Source organism: Mytilus californianus, unplaced genomic scaffold (genome assembly GCF_021869535.1).
Source record: "Mytilus californianus isolate M0D057914Y unplaced genomic scaffold, xbMytCali1.0.p SCAF_3, whole genome shotgun sequence".
NCBI classification, from domain to species: Eukaryota; Metazoa; Mollusca; class Bivalvia; order Mytilida; family Mytilidae; genus Mytilus; species Mytilus californianus.
In genome coordinates, this window is record NW_026262679.1 from 98,178,493 (window position 1) to 98,199,018 (window position 20,526).

Here is a 20,526-nt window from a genome sequence, read left to right on the forward strand (position 1 = left end):
TTCTTGCTATTGCACAATACTTATTATATAATAATTTACACATCCTGTTTGGTGTGTATCTCCTTCCATATCATTATTATTTGATTTTAAATATAAATCAGAAATAACCAACTTAAAATGGAAAATTTTAACAGAAACAAAAAAAGAAAAAAAGAAAAAAAAGGAAAAAAAAATAAATCCCCCCCCAAAATTTTTTGAACCCCCATTATGATTCATCACCCCCAAACTCAATCCCAGCCTTCCCTTTGTGGTATGGTACCTTGCAGTACAATTTCAGAGAGATCCATACACTTGAACACAAGTTATTGTCTGGAAACTAGAAAAAAATGTGTTTTTTGGCCCCTTTTTGGCCCCAAATTCCTAAACGTTTAGGGAAATTACCCCCAAACTCAAACCCAGCTTTCCCTTTGTGATATGGAACCTTGTAGTACAATTTCAGAAAGATCCATACACTTACACACAAGTTATTGTCATGAAACTAGAAAAATGCTTGTTTTTTGCCCCTTTTTTGGCCCCTAATTCCTAAAATTTGGAGGCAATTACCCCCAAAATCAATCCCAGCATTCCTTTAGTGATATGGAACCTTGTGGTACAATGTCAGAGAGATCCATACACTAACACACAAGTTATGTCTGGAAGTTACAAAAATGCTTATTTTTGGCCCCTTTTTGGCCCCTAATTCCTTTACTGTTATTACCATAACCCCCAAAATCAATCCCAACCTTCCTTTTGTGGTATTGAACCTTGTGGTAAAATTTCATAAAGATCCATTCACTTAAACTAAAGTTAGAGTGCGAAAACCAATGTGTCTTCGGACGACGCCAGACGACGCCGACGCCGGACGACGACGACGCCAACGTCATACCAATATAAGACCACAAAAATTTGTTTGCGGTCGTATAAAAATGAGGTGTTCAAATATAAGGAATGGAGAAAAATAGCATAAAAAATAAAGAATACAGAAATGAAGGCCCCTTCCAGATCAAAAAGAAGTGCCAGAGAATTAACTAAACTTTGATATTTAAGACTAAGGATTTGTAAATCCTTGTTAAGACTAACAAAAATATGAAAGAATATTAGGAATAATTTTAAACTGGTTGGGATCATCGATCCATCAATGAGGGAATTTTTCCCCAAAAAAGTAACAATCCCTAAGTTGAGTAATAATATACTAGTGCCTTAAATGTCTTTTTACTTGAAATGGTACGAGTTTATGGAAAAAAGATTTTTTTTTTGGCAAAAGAACTATTTTAATTTTTTATTGGAGAAAATGAGAATTTTACATTTGACCTGGAGAAAATAACAACAATTTTTGATAAGTTATATTCACTTACAGATACAAAAATGTAACCTCAGAATGCAGGATTTCACATTTAATTTTCCAAAATTTTCTTGGGGGGGGCATGCCCCCAAACCCTCCTAGGTTCCGATCACTTTGTGATCCTCACCGGTGACACAAAATTATTCAGGTCTAGTAAACATCAATGCGGGCTAGTGCTTTGAAAAGTTTTTGGCACAGACTGTCTACACACAACTATTCAAAATATTGTCAACTTTATGATTACGTAACTTTAATCAATCAGGATTTGATTGAATTAAGTGATTACAAGTTGCATTACCTTAGTTCACAATCATCAGACAATAGTTGAATAAACAAACCAATTATTATAGACTAATGATTTGATTAAACAAGTCATCATAATGAGTTAAACTTTATAGGTTTCATTGGACCGTAAATATTTATTTATCTCGTCTAAGTGTGATTTCAATAATTAAAAATCGCCATGACATTCAAAGTTATCAAGGAAAATACCTTAATATTATTATGCTGAAGCTGCTATACAAACAGACACAATCACAACCATTTCTGTATCGACTTTAAAAATTTTAAATCTTTCATCTTACTGGTACTCCAATATATTCATACTTTACTGACCTGTTGTCATCCATCATTGATACTTTTAACAAATTCCATTTATACTTATTAAATGTCTATATAGTTTATTCCTTATCATTTTATTATGGGGCCGGATAGACGTGGGGCCAGATTGACGTGGGCCGGATCGACTTGGGCTGGATCGACTTTGGGCTGGATTGACTTGGGGCCGGAACGACCGGAAACCAAGAAAGACAACTCTTACTTCCAACATTTCTGGAAAAATGTTACTTGAATCAGTTGTTATCCATTCGTTTGATGTGTTTGAGCTTTTGATTTTGCCATTTGATTAGGGACTTTTCTTTTTTTAATTTTCCTCCGAGTTCAGTATTTTTGTGATTTTACTTTTTTTTTTTAAGTAAGTCCCCGGACTGTTGACTCGTGAGTGAAAATTATTTGACAATATTTTATCTCCATTTTTGACATGGATGCGACCATGATAAATCAAATTCTTAAAGTTCGTATCCGACAAAATGCTACTATTGTCGCCTACGGAACTGACATTATTTAAATCCATACGCCGGCTAAATAATTTTCAATTAGATCAATTTCTAGCAACAAAGATGGCCGCCAATACAGAATTTAGCTTTCATGCTTTAGTTTTGGATACCTTGGGCCTCTCATATATCCTCTACCACGTGGAGGGCCGTTGTATTGATTTCTGTGTGATCTGAAATCACGATCACCATTGTCTCTAGGCCCATGGTCATGATGATCATGTTCATTTTGTTCATCGTCGCCCATCTTGTCAGGTCGCGTTTTGTAGGTTAACTGGTTACCGATTTTCCTGCAGGCACCAGACCGGTAAGACTAACATAGGCTAAACTTATTTCATGCTGTGACGCCGTCCGGTGATTTAAGACGTTTCGACCATACTTTGTGACTACCACTTCGGCTATGGGACATAATATATTGATAGTCACAACAAGTACGGGACAACTCGGCCCGGAGACAACTCGGACCGTCTATAATAGTATTAGTATAATAGTCCCAGATTAATTCAAACTTATGATAAATTTATTGATTTTAACAAGGATCACTATACAAATCCTTGATTATAATATTTGTTTATTATAATATCGTTGCATTTTGCCTAGTTTCGATATTGAATTAGATTAAATTAACAACCAGTAATGTAAATTTAATTATTCCAATCTCCAACAATAGACTTTTGCATGTCTACACAAAAATGTTGTGATCTTGAATACCGACTTGTCTCCATATAGACGGTCCGAGTTGTCTTTTTCGTAGACACTCATTTAATCATTTATATAGTCAAAACTTTTCATCAATACTTTGTCTAAGCTGGGACTATAATACTAAATATAATATATTATGTCTCAGGTCTAAGTTGGCATTGTAGACGGTCCGAGTTGTCTTACACACGTCAAGACATCCCAACAGACATATACGATCAATATTGTCACCACCAAAGAGAGAAACCTACGTAGCAACAGCTCAAATTGTAGGGGAATATTTAGCAAGATCAGGCCGATTTCAAGAACTGGCAAGCCCTGAATCCTGATCCTGCGACTAAACTACTCAAAAGTACCGTGAGAAATTACCCTATTAAAGCAACGATGTACCATCACAGAAAACAAAATAGTACAGAGAGACAAGTTGTGCCACGGTCAATTTTGACCTTAGGATATCAGGATCAGGAAGATCACAGATAATATATAGAACTTTTCCATGGTCTTTGTAGTTTCTGCCAATAAGAGTTAGTATAAGCCCAATGGCAGGATAACTTTTCGACTAGCCAGATATTCATAATTAAATAAAAAGTAAATTTGAGAATAACGACTTTGTTCAAATCTAAAAATTCGGATTATTCTTCAATAATTTAATTTTGGATGTAACACGTCTTCTGATTGGCTGAAAGTTTTTTGTCTATCAGCTCATAGACAGTATTTTGTCATGTGACCGTACGTGGCGTCATCAACGTTTTTTCATGATTTAATTACTCCATAAAAATGGAATTTCGAATTAAATTATAAGGAATGACTGTTATATTTTTTTTTGTCCATTCAAAGATGCAAAAAGTAAATTTTACAATAACGACTTTGTTCAAACCTGGAAACAGTATATCTATCATATATATATATAATATATATATGTTCCTGTTCAAATCTAAAACTTCGGATTATTCTCCAATAACTTTTTTCCCAATCATCTTTCTTTTTACTATCAATATTTATTTCAGACCCAAAATAATATGCAATTCGTGTGCCAAAATCAATTACTTGCTTTGTCCTACCCATTGCAACAAACTTTAAAATTAAAAAAAAGAATTTGGTATTTTGAAAATGGACTATGATCTGACTACGCCGGTTGCTGCAAAGTAAGTAAAATAGTTTTATTTTCGTAGATAATCTTAAATTAAGTTGTAAATGAATGTTCCTATATCAAAACCAGGGTAAAAAAAAAATTGTTAAAATAAATGTTGAATTTATGAATCTGTCAGACAAATAATGGAGTGCGAAAGTATTTGCAACAGGTGTTCGGAACAGCTGAGGAGTTCCGAAACCCAAATTAATATTTTGTCATCCTCAAATGGATCATGTGATGTGAGTTTCGGTTTCATTGTCTTCTCTGATCAAAGAATTAATCGATACCAGTATGGATTCTTATTCCAAAAGAAATCGACAATTCAACAATCAATAAAATCGGTTACAGAAAAGTGACTCATCAGCATAGCCGCCACAGTTTGACAGTAATTTTTCCAGTTGGTGGTCCAGAGTCGGAAATTTCTAATTTTGTTGTTTATCTCAACGATCAATAGACATATTCAAATCTGATAAGGACATGTTAAAAAGACTTGGAAACTTTTAAAAATAATTTCAAAGAATGTAACGACTCTGGTATCTGACAAATAAGTTTCTGCTTTGATATTTATATACAGTTTGTAAACCTATTCTTTTTTATGCAAGTTTTCCATTTAAACAAAATTGAGAATGACCAGTATTTCACATGTGCATACTGTAGCGCCACCTCCTGATGTAACATTTGCAGCCCCAGGATTGCCTGATAACCGTATTCCAAGGTCACCAACACGTACAAATACAAGGGGCAATGAAGAAAGTTCACCTCTGCTAGTTTCTAGAGTTGAACATGAGTATGGGTTATTTGAAAATAATTTCCCAGATGATCCAAATTTTCAAGAAATAATCAGAGAAGCTGAAGCAGCAATTGATCAAGGAATTCTGCCAGAAAGAATCTATCAAGGTTCAAGTGGAAGCTACTTTGTTAAAAATACAGATATGGTTAGTTTTTATATAATCATTGATTAATACTGAGAAATAAAATAAATGTGTCCACTTCTTATCCCAAATTACAATGTTCCAATTTTACAGTTCCAGATTCAGATTCAATGTACTATTATAGTCTCACCATATACTTGACATCCAATTATACACTGTATAAAAGGCAATAAGATTCACAAAATAATATTTGCAGGACCAAAAATAAAGTTTAGATTGACGTTGCCTACCATGTTCATTGTACATGTACCCACCTAAAAAGCAGCCTACCAGAAAATTTTTATGACTCAAATCGTTTCAATTATTTTAGAAGATTTTTTCCTGCTCTAACATCGTTTTCTTGTTTAAAACATGTAACTTATGTTGTTGCCGCCCCCCAAACCCCCACCCCCCAAACAAAAATCCATACCCACTTACCCAACCCTACAAGGCATGGATAGGTAACATGAAACAAAGAATCTTTGAAGGGTGGGCCAATGTATGCTCCAATCCAAAAATATTTAGTAGAGACTTTTGAGACCTGTTATCTATATACATTTTTATTCATCCACATAAAATTTACGATGTTAAATTGATATGCAAAACATGTTTCTTTTAAATGCTGTTGACATAATATTCTGTGTCTCGGTCAATCTCCTCATGACAAATACACTGTTGTTGTAGGTTTTGACAACTACAGTTGTAACATTTTTATTATTTCTAGATAAAAATATAAATTTCTCGCTATCTGATAACATGTTTATATGTTCATTGAAACTGAGAGCTTCATGAATCATGATTTGTCTTCATATAACAGACATTTAAAAATGAAATGAAATTCATCTTCTACATGTATAATAGAAATGCAGTCAAAACATGTCCCTTCATTATCTTGAACTCAGGAATCTGGTGAGATTTTGTTGGCCCAGTGACAATGTGAGGGCATGGGGTATGTGAGCGTGCTCACAAAGGTCCTTTCATTTTCATTGTCAATAAATGTAGATTTTAAAATGTTTTGCATTTACTTCATCATTGTTTAATAAAACAATTTGAGTACACAGTTTGTTATGGACTTTGGTCCCATGGTCAAAAGCCAGGAAAAACTTAATCAGTCTGATAAACAATGGTCAGAATATCTGATTTTCTACTGGTGCTTTGTCACTGTCAAACTGGTCTTATATATATATTCTATCAAGGTGCAAAATGTAACATTGCTTTGTTCAAATTTAGTATGATGTTTCCTGTTAATAATTTATTTTTGCTGGAATATATGTATATATTTGGTTGTTTAACTGCAACAGGTGTAAATTCTCTTTTTTTCCGACGTTGGAAAGTTCCGGGCGGAAAGAACTTACTAGCCAAAAAGTTCTGGAGGAACTTATTAACTAGTTACTTTGTTCTTCCTCTGGTTTAAAAGTTCCACCAGAACAAAGTGACTAGTTGAAAAGTTCGTACGGAACATATCAACTAGTTAGAAAGTTCTTTTTTGCCAAATTAGTCAAAACCGGAACTAACAAACTAGCCCAAAAGTTCCAACGGAACTTATCAACCAGTCACAAAGTTCCATTTGGAGAATTGATGCAAAGAACCTCATGAGGAGGGGGTATTCTTCCCTCTCTTGAGGGTACTATGAATACTAAATTTGCATGATAATGCAACTTATTCCGTTTTATGTGAGCTATGAAATACAACTTACCGGTAAATTTTGCATATTTGTCCTCAAAGAAACCCCTTTCAGTGCGTTGGGTATTCTTGTAAATTAATGATATGCTCTTATATATACTGATACTCATTCTTCCCCCTCTTTCTACAAAAAGGACGAAATATGGTATATTCGGAACGATGTAACTAGTTGTTCTGTTCCGCCAGAACTATTCAACTAGCTACAATGTTCCGGGACTTTTCAACTAGCTACTTTTTTCCAGAACTTTTCGACTGCAATCGGAATAAAACAACTAGTTGGAAAGTTCCATCGGAACGAAATAACTAGTTGAAAAGTTCCGCCGAAACAAAGTAACTGACGGAACATAGTGGCTGTTACACAGGCACCAAGGGACCATACTCTAGGAGCTCTCACAAACCCCCTTGTACTTGTCACAGAAAAACAAACATAAACATGATAAAGCTAATAAAAGTTCTACTTTATTCATAGCAATTAACATATAAAATATACTGACGGACTTTAAAAATGCAAAACCAGATTATTTGTCCCCTACCGACGAAGTCGAAGGGGACTTTAGGCTTGCACTCTGTCCGTCTGTCTGTCCGTCCGTCCGTCTGTCCATCCGTCAGTCCGGCAACTCAGCTTTCCATACTTTTTTTCTTTGTTCTTGGAGATATTGATTTGATATTTGGGTATATAGTTTTATCATGACAAGTTATAGATCAAGTTCGAATTTTGTTCCAGTCTGATAATTTTGTCCAGAGTTATGGTCCATGAAAAAACTCCATAACTAATGTTAGAGTACTATGTTAAACCATATATCTGTACAAAGGGAGATAACTCATTTTTTAAAAGCCATTCTTTGGTAAATTGTTTGAGGAATTTTGTGGCAGGTGTATATGTTATTTTGTATAAACTAATTTTCTGAATGCTACATGTATATATATATATATATATATATATATATTTTTTATTAAGTGAAATCCTTTAATTAGATAATAATCTATTTTTATTAAGGTACATGTATATATTTCAATACATTACATTGTGTAGATAAAAGTTGTTGACATTTTATAGGTAAGTTACAAATCTATATTAGTTTGTGACAAATGAAAGAAAAAATATTTGGAACTATCAATTATATTTGATTGTAAATTGATTGATTGATTGTTGGTTGCTTAACGTCCAGTGGCTCTTGTAATTTGAAAATAGATATACATTGTATTACATCATATCTAATGTTAGAGTATTACCCGGTATAGGTTTTCCACACTTTTTTTCATCATGATTGAATATTTGATTGACAATTGGTAAATAGTTTTATCATGACAAGTTACAGATCATGTTCAAATTTTTGTTTAGGTCTGATAATTTTGTGCAGAGTTATGGTCCTTGGACTTGAAAAAATTCACTCATATTTTCAGTTTTCCACACTGTTTTTAGTCATGCTTGAAGATATTGACTTGATATTTTCTTTTTGTTTACACCAAGTTATAGAACAAGTTAGCATTTTGTTCCAGTATAATGAATTTTTACCCGGTAGGGGACTATGTATTGCCATGCAATACTCTCAGAATGCTTGTTCTTTTTAATTCTCATTTTAAAATATGCAATTTTTATACGACCACAAAAAATTTTTGTGGGCGTATATTGGTATCACATCGTCGTCCGAAGACACTTGGTTTCCTGACAATAACTTTAGTATCAGTAAATAGAAATCTATGAAATTTAAAACAAGGTTTATAACCACAAAAGGAAGGTTGGGATTGATTTTGGGGGTTATGGTCCTAACAGTTTAGGAATTAGGGGCCAAAATGGGGCCCAAATAAGCATTTTTCTAGTTTTCAGACAATAACTTGTGGAACGGTGTATGGATCTCTCTGAAATTGTACAACAAGTTTCCATACCACAAAGGGATGGTAAGGATTGGCTTTGGGAGGTAATGGCTCAAACCGTTTAGGAATTAGGGTAAAAAGAGGGGGAAAAACAAGGGTTTCCTTGTTAATGGACAATCACTTTTAAGTACAATGTTAAATTTGGATTACTTCCCTTACACTGCTTTAAAATTATGTATAAAGAAATTTTGTATTGTCTTGAGGTGATTAGCTGTCAATTTATTTTTAGAAGCTTAAGTTACTAATAAAAATACTGATTAAAAAGATATATTATTTGTAGACATGATTATGTATGTCATTTTCTATTTGAAGACTTTTATGATTTATTTAAATGGGTAATTATGGTTGCAAACTCCATTGGGAATTGAGATAATGACCATATCTTGAGGGAAAGATTTTTTTTTTTGGAAAAAGGGGAGGGGGAGGGGGGTGGGGGTAAACAAGAAATTGTGGGGAGGGAACAATTTTTTTTTCTCATTACAGATTTCAGAATCCTTCCAGTCCAAAATACAGTTATGCTATTAATAATAATAATAATAATATGATAATTCTTTATTTAAAGAGTTTGATCTTGAGTTTATTTGAGATTGAATGAGATGTATTTGATGAGTTTAGTTGTTATTAAGTCAGTCAATTATCAGGATTAATGCAGGTGATTCAAGCAAATATGTTAATAATTTGGGTGATACTGTCATATATGTATTTTATACTGGTCCATTTTGGGAAAACAGAACATTGTTGAAAAACCTGCTCAATTATTATACTGTATTTCTAGTACAAATATGTATGTAAATGGGCAACCAGATTACCAGAACCTGAAACCTAAAAGTGATTAGTAATCATACAATTATATTCCAATTATGAGCTCAGTATCTTCAAGGAGGGTTGAAAACTTGAAAAGGGGAATAATCTACATTTCCATGAAATTTTTCATGTTCAATGACCATAATTATTCTAAAAGCAGGTAAACCTGAGTTACCTGTGGTAAATACATGTAGGTCAATCATGTCAATAGTATGTTCATTACAACCAACCTCAGTTACCTGTTGTAAATACATGTAGGTCAATAGTATGTTAATTACAACCTAACTCCAGTTACCTGTTGTAAATACATGTAGGTCAATAGTATGTTAATTACAACCAAACTCCAGTTACCTGTTGTAAATACATGTAGGTCAATTGTATGTTAATTACAACCAAACTCAGTTACCTGTTGTAAATACATGTAGGTCAATAGTATGTTAAAAAAAGGGGGTAAAACAAGGGTTTCCTTGTTAATGGACAATCACTTTTAAGTACAATGTTAAATTTGGATTACCTCCCTTACACTGCTTTAAAATTATGTATAAAGAAATTGTGGGGGGGAACAATTTTATTTTCTCATTACAGATTTCAGAAATTAAAAACGAAAATTTCTTCAAATATTTTGCAAAAAAAAGGCGTGGGGTGAAAAAAAATGTTTTGCCAAAAAAAAGGGGTGAAATTTTTTTTTGGGGGGGGGGGGGGCAATTGGCAACAGCATAGTGATTTGTACAAAAGCAAAAAATTGAATATAAATTCAAATCATATAACAAATTCTAAGTTCTTTGACTACAGTTGGCCCGAGAACACAGTTATTTCGTAGTGCATTTCTTTTAGACAGTAAATTCAAATTAAAAAAATCGCACCTGCTCTATCTCAAAAAGATTTTTACAGTGTAGTGTACTACTATTGATACAAATAATATAAAAATTATAGAAACTTCTACCAGCTCTAACTCAAAATATTGAAAATTCTGTGTTAAGGGGGGCTAAAATTCAGTTTGACAGCTTCAGACATTCTAATTTTTGACCTTTTTTAACTGGACCAAATCACTACTTAACATAAAGATTCAGCACCCAAATTTTTTTAACATGTAATTTCATCCCCTTTCTTAATATTTCATGCATAAAATATCAAGAAATAAATTGGGAAAGTGTATCAAAAAAAAATGCAAGTTATACACTGTTCACAATAGGGACTATATTCGTAGACAACGAAAACCAAAGGACGATAACTGTGTCCTTGGGCCTAATAGGATAGAAAGACTTGACCAATTTTAATAAAACTTTGCATGACCTAAGCTTAAGCAATTATAAGATAGTTGGCCAAGTTTCATGGCCATAGGATATATATTATAGAAACTAGGGCCATTTTAATATTGAAATTTGGATGTTTATTTTTGACGTTTAAATCAAATATTTTCAACTGTCAAGATTTTGGCCTAAAAAATTTAAATATTGCAAAAATTTGCTTTTTAAATACTCTTGAATTTGATATAATAAGTATTAAAAGCAACGGAACACTCATTTGATTTATCAGATTTATTTCAGTTATTCAAAAGTCAAATTTATATGAGCCTGTGCCTGAAAATAAGAGATTTTCGAATTAAGGGAAGCCTTACATAAACATGCATTTTTTTCAACCAATTTGAAGTTTTTGAAGTTTTTTAACCATACATTATTCTTCCATATATATTAAATGTACTTAAAATGTAAAGAAAAGTTACAAAAAGCATACCACATGAGTATAAAATGGTCTTAGGCCATGTAAGACTGAGAATTATTTAGAGTCGATTTACGGTAGGCCGTAGCCCATATTTACATATAAAAATGCACACAGAGGCTATAAGAAATTGAAATTTGTTACTTTTTGCTCATTTCTATGCTAAGGTGTCATGATACAAGAAGTCTAATTGCAAAAGGACTCTTGAATTCAACTTTTTTTTGTAGACAGTATGGTTTGATGACCAGTTTTTCACTTTTCAATGGAAAACTTGCATGTAGTTTTAGTCTCATTTGGCATATATTTGAACCACTTACTATCCTAAAGAAGAAAATTATGGTAGCATATGAAATGAATAGGGTGTACTGATCATTGTAAAGTGTTTTTTTTTACAGATTTAGTGAAATATTTGTGATGGACTACAGATTTTATGTACAAAGCTCTTCACATTTCACATACATCAAACAGGCCGTTTAACCAGGGACATAAATACAAATATTCTGCACATTTTTTCTGTGATAATCTACTTTTCTCTAGATTCCGAGTTCACAAATGGTTAATTAAATTTGATTTAAGCATAGAAACACAAATATCAGGAACATAAAAAGCTGTCAGATAGAAAGTCAGCATGGCTCTTAGGCATAAAATGGAAACTGCTTTAAAATGCTTATTTTAGCCGTATAATGCCAAAATGCTTATTTTAACAGAATTTCTGTCAAACAAAGATGTAAATCCTTTACTTTTATTGAGTTTGACAAATTGAAACCAGCAAACCATTCAGGAAAGTTGCCAAAGTACAGAATCTACATTTACGGAATTCATCTCTTAGGCCCGAGAACACAGTTATTTCGTAGTGCATTTCTTTTAGACAGTAAATTCAAATTAAAAAAATCACACCTGCTCTATCTAAAAAGATTTTTACAGTGTAGTGTACTACTATTGATACAAATAATATAAAAATTATAGAAACTTCTACCAGCTCTAACTCAAAATATTGAAAATTCTGTGTTAAGGGGGGCTAAAATTCAGTTTGACAGCTTCAGACATTCTAATTTTTGACCTTTTTTAACTGGACCAAATCACTACTTAACATAAAGATTCAGCACCCAAATTTTTTTAACATGTAATTTCATCCCCTTTCTTAATATTTCATGCATAAAATATCAAGAAATAAATTGGGAAAGTGTATAAAAAAAAAATGCAAGTTATACACTGTTCACAATAGGGACTATATTCATAGACAACGAAAACCAAAGGAAGATAACTGTGTCCTTGGACCAGTTATTCTGTGTCAGAAACCTATTATGTGTCAAACATTAAATTTCAATCCAAATTCAGACCTGTATCAAGCACAAATATTGTGTCCATTTTTGCCCCAAATGTTCAGGGTTGGACCTCTGCGGTCATATCCAGCTGCGCTTGGTGAAGCAATTTATTGTAAAGTAAAAGTATAAACATTAATTTCATTCATAACTTCATTGTCTTCAAAAGTTTGCAGTTTGAAAGTTAAATTGATTACTTAATGTTTAATGTTCAAATCATGTGGTATGCACTGAAACCCTGGTTTTCCCCTTATCAATGGATGTGTCACTGTCGAAGGCAATGACCGTCTGTAACCAACGCCTAAATGATTGACAGAAAGGTCAACCAATTCTTTTGGGCATGGTTTGAGTTCTGTTTTGTACCTTCTGATTTGGCCTATGTCCCACCCATTACAGTGTTTTTTGGCATTTATGCGGTTAAAACTTTAGGGCTTTAAATGTTTTTCTTCAGTTGATTCTTTCGCATTTCAGTATATGGGAAACATTTATGGCCTGAATCTGTCTGTCATGGCATTTGATGACTCGATGAGCAGTTAACGTTAGGGCCGTAAACATGTCTCGCAAATGATGTGTAATCAAATTTTTTTTACGTTGCGTTGTCACTACATATTAATCTGGTCATGGGTGGTCATCAACAAATCCCGTCTGCCTGTTCCATTGTAAGGACAGTAAGATGAGTTTCTGACGTGGAATTGTCTAGCAACAGCACGTGTAAGTATTCCTGCCTGCAATGTTCTTATTTTTTCATTGCTCAGTCTCTGTAATATGGAGATGCAATATTTTGTCACTGATTTATGTGTGGGTATATATGGATTGAAAGAATTGTTCCACAAAGAAAAAAACTAAAAAAAATCATATATGGGTTTTAAATTTTGCTTTAAGAAATTTGTGCGACTCCATTATTCCGGTATGTTCAATAACCTCATGTAAGTCAGGAATTGAATTTTTCTAAACAGAAAGAAATATGGTAAGCATGAATAGTAGTTATAAGATGTTTAATCATGATTTGTTAAAAAAAATAACCAAAATGTGTGTTGCATTTTTAAAGTCTGTCAGTAAACATATGTTTACCTGTGCTGCCAATCTTCCATAAATTTGAAAAAAAAAAAAAACTAAAAAGTAATCATTGAGTTAAAAATATATATTTTCATCTGCTCAGAATCAGTAGTGATGTATATTTACCAATCAGTTGTAAATGGGCTGTTGATCTAGTCACTAATTCATTTGCCAAAAGTTGCACTCCTTCCACACAGGCACTTGTCTCTGAAAAAAAAATCCAATTACAATGTACCTTCATTGACCTTAGTATATTAAGGTATACTGGAAAATAAAATTTTCAGAGACAAGTGCCTGTGTCCTTCCAGTCCAAAATACAGTTATGCTATTAATAATAATAATAATAATATGATAATTCTTTATTTAAAGAGTTTGATCTTGAGTTTATTTGAGATTGAATGATATGTATTTGATGAGTTTAGTTGTTATTAAGTCAGTCAATTATCAGGATTAATGCAGGTGATTCAAGCAAATATGTTAATAATTTGGGTGATACTGTCATATATGTATTTTATACTGGTCCATTTTGGGAAAACAGAACATTGTTGAAAAACCTGCTCAATTATTATACTGTATTTCTAGTACAAATATGTATGTAAATGGGCAACCAGATTACCAGAACCTGAAACCTAAAAGTGATTAGTAATCATACAATTATATTCCAATTATGAGCTCAGTATCTTCAAGGAGGGTTGAAAACTTGAAAAGGGGAATAATCTACATTTCCATGAAATTTTTCATGTTCAATGACCATAATTATTCTAAAAGCAGGTAAACCTGAGTTACCTGTGGTAAATACATGTAGGTCAATCATGTCAATAGTATGTTAATTACAACCAACCTCAGTTACCTGTTGTAAATACACGTAGGTCAATAGTATGTTAATTACAACCAAACTCCACTTACCTGTTGTAAATACATGTAGGTCAATAGTATGTTAATTACAACCAAACTCCAGTTACCTGTTGTAAATACATGTAGGTCAATAGTATGTTAATTACAACCAAACTCAGTTACCTGTTGTAAATACATGTAGGTCAATAGTATGTTAATTACAACCAAACCCCAGTTACCTGTTGTAAATACATGTAGGTCAATAGTATGTTAATTACAACCAAACCTCAGTTACCTGTTGTAAGTACATGTAGGTCAATTGTATGTTAATTACAACCAAATTCCAACATTTATAATTTTTAGCTTCTCAATATACAATTATGAACCAATGTCAGTTTAAAGTCTGCAAAGATGGCTGATGGGGGTAATAAATTGAATTGAGTCTGAAAAGGATATTGATGACGTATTGTATATTGATTCTTTGTAATGAAACCATGTCTGCCTAAAATTTGTGATAAAGCTCCAGTCATCAGGTGAGGTTTTAGTTTTTTGGAACATGTCAGGAATTGTACATGTATATGATGAGCTAAGAAAATTCATAATAAGCAGTACAATCACAACTGACAGTTCCATTAACCTTAACCTCAGCATAGGAGGGAGGAGGGGCATGAGAAAACAAGTATTTGCTTAACAAAATATGTGCAACTTAAAATTTGTCAGAACCATGTTTACCCCAATCCATTCTTAACCCAAAATTTTCAAACCCACACTATAATATCTGCTGATTTAAAACAAAACAATAACTAATTAAAATACCGACACCCAGTTTTTATTTCAAAACCTACAAATAAAATGCATGACTTTTCAAAAATGACCACAAAGAATACCAGTGTTGAGGCAAAACAAAAATAAATGGTATTCAAATTTGCACCCCAATTGCACCCAAAAATTAAGAAAGTAAAAAATGTTTACTCACCTAAAATGGTTCAAGCCTAGATATAACCATTTTGATAATCTCTCCTCCCCTGTCTGCACACCAATACTGACCCCACAACACACAGGAAATTTAAAATACGTGTATTGTAAATGATACTTCTATTAAAATGTTTGTTATATTTGTGTTAAGAAGGTTCGTGTTGCTCAGTCTTTAGTTTTCTTTGTTGTGTTTTGTGAACTGTTGTTTGACTTTTGGTCTTTTACGTTTTTTGCCATGGCGTTGTCAGTTTATTTTTGACTTGTGAGTTTGAATGTCCCTTTGGTATCTTTCGTCTCTATCTTATACATTATACCATGAATTTTTATTTTTTAGGGGACTAATTGATAAGCTTTTTGAAAATAGCACTGCTGTGAAATAAATTCATTGGGAAGGAGGATATTGATAGGAGACATTATTTGGCCCATGAAATTGCAAAAAAGTAAACAATACAAGCCTTTTAAAATTATGTTTATTTTATTGATAAATGAACTGGTTAACATATGATATGGACACTAAAGCGCAGAAAAGTCACTTGTGAAGTCACTATGATGTCATACACATCATCTCCAAATTGACATATTTGATAAAAAAAATGGCAATTTTACACATAGTTTTTGGACAAAATAAATGTGAGTGAGCTTAGGCTTTACCCAAAAAGATATTTTACACTTGTTATTTAAAAATCTTTGGAAAGAACATCTGGGAGAAAAATTTCTTATTGGGTAAAATATTAACTCATATTGAAATATAAATGACAAGATCTCAAAATAGCAATTTTTCTTTGCTTTCAAATATTTGGTTTTGAGCTTTAATGTGATGAAAGTAAATCCAAAAAGCGCAACAAGGACGAGTACAATTTATCAAATTTTATTTTCATATTTTTTTTTTACAGTTTTAAGTTTTTGCAGTTTTCACTTATGTTTGACGGACTGACTTTTTACAAATATCTGAAAGATTTTATTAGGTACCTTTATAATACTGACAAAAATATACCTCAATCCTCAAATTGCTCTTTTTAAAAGACTTTGATTTGATAATAAATTTCAATAGCTTAATCTGGATATTTTTTTAAGATATAAAAAAGATTTTTCACAAACTTTGCAAAATAGATGACCATAAACCAATTATGACTATCACATTTTAATCATAAAACAACTATTTACCAAAATAATAGATAAATACAAGAAAAATTACATAGTTGAGTGGGATTGTCTCTGAGACATGCACTTTAGTGTATATGTCTAACCTCAAACAAAGAATTTTTTATTTTGAAATAATTAAGAAGAAATAAAAATAGGTAAAGTCTTTATACACTGTCATTATCATGTGATATTGTCTCATGATGTTTTTAAGTATTTTCAAAGTTACTTCCCCTTGAATGTCAAAAGAGTTACGTCCCTTGTTCCACGTTGATCGACGAATGTAAACATTAGAAATAAACGTAATTTGCAACAGCTGTGCAAGAATTCAAGCTTTTATTGTAAAAGAAAGTTTATTTACATTTCACTGACATATGCTTAATGCAAAAATGACAAACTCAGTCGAAGGGAACTAAAAACATAAACCGGAACTAAAATAATTACCGGCGAGAGAAGGTTGTATGTCACCCATGAAAACAAGACCTGCTGATGAAACAGGACAAAAAGGAAAGAGATCTTGACACACCTTTTTAATTTGTTAAATTGTCGATAACAAGTAATTCATTGCTGTACGGAAACGAAATAAGATAAAAATAAGAGCTCAACATTTCTCAAGGACTCTGATGAATCATTTGACTCAGGAAACAGTTCAAACAGGACGTTGCACGTTAGTTGCACACACGGTGCAAAATGAAAATCTGTAACAGTTATGGAGACGAAAGATTCTGATACTGTTAACATTATTGTCAGGGAAGAATTGCCAAATAATGATAATTATGGAGCATGCAATGATAACCAGCCCATTGATGTCAACAAGTACCTGTCTCCCTTTGAGAATAGATTTCCCCTAGATAGAGAATATGCTGAGATTGTTTATGATGCAGAATTAGCAATAATTGCTGGTGATAAACCGATTTTAAGTGACAAAGGGACAAGTGGATGCTATTTTGTTCATGGCAGAAAGGGTGTATGTAAATTATAGTTGTTTAAGAAAAAGTAATTTGTACAATGGACAATGCATGTACATCTGACAGTTCCTAAAAATAAAATGCTGATGCCCTCCACCTCTTTAGGCTATAATGTTTTGAACAAAACTAATATTTAAGGAATTTGCCCTCAAGTTTCCACATAGATTGCCTCAGTGTATCGATCTTTTGATATGCAAGATAGCACAATTGCTTTATACATTTCTGCTATTTCATTTGTTTACATGTATTCTACTGTTTTTAATTTAGAGCTGGACGGTCAATCAAATAAATGAAATTTTCCTGAAATTTTTTATGGTTGCAAAAAACTTTTACATTTACCTACAGACCTAAGTAATTTATGAACTTGCACAAGGTAACATGCAGCAGATTCCCAGAACTTAAAATTGGTGTTTTACTATTAATTACTTTCATTTGCTTATATTTACTTATTGTCGCAAAAGCGAGACATAGCGATCCTACATTCCGTTGGCGTCGGCGGCGTCCACAAATATTCACTCTGTGCATGGTTAAAGTTTTTGAAATTTTAATAACTTTCTTAAACTATCCTGCATTTCAACCAAACTTGGACAGAAGCTTGTTTATGATCATAAGATATATATATAGTATCCAGAAGTAAATTTAGTAAAAAAAAAAATCCTGTTTATTCGTATTTTACTCATAAATGGACTTAGTTTTTCTGCCAGTTAACATTACATTTTTGTACTTTCACTCTCACTCTGTGGTTAAAGTTTTTCAAATTTAAATAACTTTCTTAAACTATCCTAGATTTGTACCAAACTTGGACAGAAGCTTGTTTATAATCATAAGATAGTATCCAGAAGAAAATTTTGTAAAAAAAAAATCCTGTTTATCCGTATTTTACTCATATATGGACTTAGTTTTTCTGCCAGTTAACATAACATTCACTCTGTGGTTAAAGTTTTTCAAATTTTAATAACTTTCTTAAACTATCCTGGATTTGTACCACACTTGGACAGAAGCTTGCTTATGATCAAAAGCTAGTATCTAGAAGGAAATTTTGTAAAAATTTATTTCCTGTTTTTCCGTATATTACTTATAAATGGACTTAGTTTTATTCCAGTTAACATTACTGTATGTACCAGGGATGGGCACGATTACTGACAAATGTAATCGATTAATAATCGATTACTTGAAGGATATTTGTGTATTCGATTAATAATCGATTACTCTGATTTTTGTATGTAATCGATTGCAATCGATTACTTTATCAAAAGTAATTACATTACTTTTTCGATTACTGTCAATTACATGCTACAATATAACCAAAAAATAAAAAAGTAAGTTAAACATAAATATGTTGTTCAACGTATGTATAGTGGAAATTTAGACCTTTATAAAAACAGTATTTAAAGCATTGTTTTGAAATGTTAAGTTAACAGTTGTTTACTAGATGGAAGCTCTTACTGAGGATCCGAAATATTCAAAAATTCTTGAAATTTTGGTTTTCAACATGGGTGAGTGGTGATAAATTTCTTGCAATGACATGGCATGGCTTCGGTCAATTCTTTACATTTTAGGTTATTTTCTCCATGTTTTGCAAATTTTTGCTGTCATACTGACTTAAGTAAGGTATTTTGTATTTACTCATTTTTAACAGGTATATTTGAATATAGTTCATTACAATGTTAGAAGATTCCTCTGAAAAAAATATCAAAAAGTAGAATAATTAACTAGTTCAGCTAATTTTAAAGATGTAAATTTATAATATTTATAATTAATACATGCATGAATTAATCCAGTTGTTTGGATAGCCTCCCTAATTACAGGTTATAAAACTGCCAATAGGGTATATTTTATAACCTGGGGCAATATAATGTAAATCTCCTCTTAATTAGACATAATTGAAATCAAAAACAAAGTTGGCATGTCATTGATTAGAAGTCCTTGATCATCTGATTAGTAAAGACAAGAAGTCAGTTGAGAATTTTTTATGCTCTATTCAAAATTATAAACAATATATATTTTTAGTGTCAAAATGGGATACATGTACCTATTTCTGAACAAGAATTTCAATGCATAGTCATTGGTACATTGTCAAAAGGATTTTGTGAACTTTTAATTTTTTATATCATAATATTATGACGAATCAACTGTTTATCTGTTCTAGCTAAAATTCCAACTCTTATTGAAAACTGAGCTTCAATGTCAATGTAGTACAGAACTTAACACAAGACTCATTTCTTATTTTAATCTATTTTCTTATTTCAAAATAAAAGGTCTTTAAATTATTGACAAGCATTGAAGACAGTAAAGTCAATTGTTTCAAAGCTGATTATATACAGTAAAATTTGGTAGGAGATCTGGTTGATCATAATGCAGCTATAGACAATAGAAACAAATAAGGCATTTGATAAACTCTGAAGACTTTTTAATACATTGTATTTTATCTGTACTATAAAGTGATGAATGCTTACATATTTTCATTTAAAATAGGTTATATTTCATCAAACTATTTTACTAAAGTAATCGAAATGTAATCGAAAAGTAATCGATGATTACATCATAATTTTTGCTGTAATCGATTAAAATGTCTTCGATTACAGATTACTGTCGATTACTGGAAAAAATGTAATCAATTACAATTGATTACGATTACAGATTACGATTACCCCATCCCTGGTATGTACAGTCTGCAGTTAAAGTTTTTAAAACATTTATTAGATTCATAATACCTTCTTGGATTTTTACCAAACTTGAACAGAACTTCTTACAATCAAAAGATAGTATCTAGAGGAAAATTTTTAATAATTTTTTCCCCATTTTTGTTGAGCCTGCGACTAACAGCAAAAGTAGGCGAGACACTGTGTTCCACGGAACCCTTACGAATTTTTGTGTTTTAATTTTTTTATTTTGTTAACAAATTTTAAGCCATTAATTATGTTTGACATGACTTATGAGGAAATATTGCACCAGGAAATGCCTATCATCATTGA

At 32.0% G+C, this 20,526-nt stretch overlaps 2 protein-coding genes and 1 long non-coding RNA gene across 5 annotated transcripts in view; 1 reads left to right on the forward strand and 2 right to left on the reverse strand.

The window, feature by feature from the left end:
• LOC127733289 (transcription elongation regulator 1-like) overlaps window positions 1–2,726 on the reverse strand; it is a 41,213-nt gene extending 38,487 nt beyond the window's left edge. For both annotated transcript variants that reach the window (XM_052242644.1, XM_052242643.1), the window contains exon 1: window positions 2,547–2,726. In XM_052242644.1, coding sequence (XP_052098604.1) covers window positions 2,547–2,680 — 134 coding nt within the window. In that variant the 5' untranslated portion in view covers window positions 2,681–2,726. The remainder of the gene's footprint in view (window positions 1–2,546) is intronic.
• The window catches only part of LOC127733329 (uncharacterized), a 166,241-nt gene that overhangs the window by 40,927 nt on the left and 104,788 nt on the right, over window positions 1–20,526 (reverse strand). The window lies entirely within an intron of this gene.
• Window positions 4,448–20,526, forward strand: part of LOC127733306 (phosphatidylinositol 4-kinase type 2-alpha-like) — a 45,515-nt gene continuing 29,436 nt past the window's right edge. The window contains exon 1 of one of the 2 annotated variants that reach the window (XM_052242675.1): window positions 4,448–5,199. In XM_052242675.1, the coding sequence (XP_052098635.1) occupies window positions 4,891–5,199 (309 nt within the window). In that variant the 5' untranslated portion in view covers window positions 4,448–4,890. Of the gene's footprint in view, window positions 5,200–16,833; window positions 17,551–20,526 lie in introns of those variants that run through there. The other variant, XM_052242676.1, reaches the window with a different exon arrangement.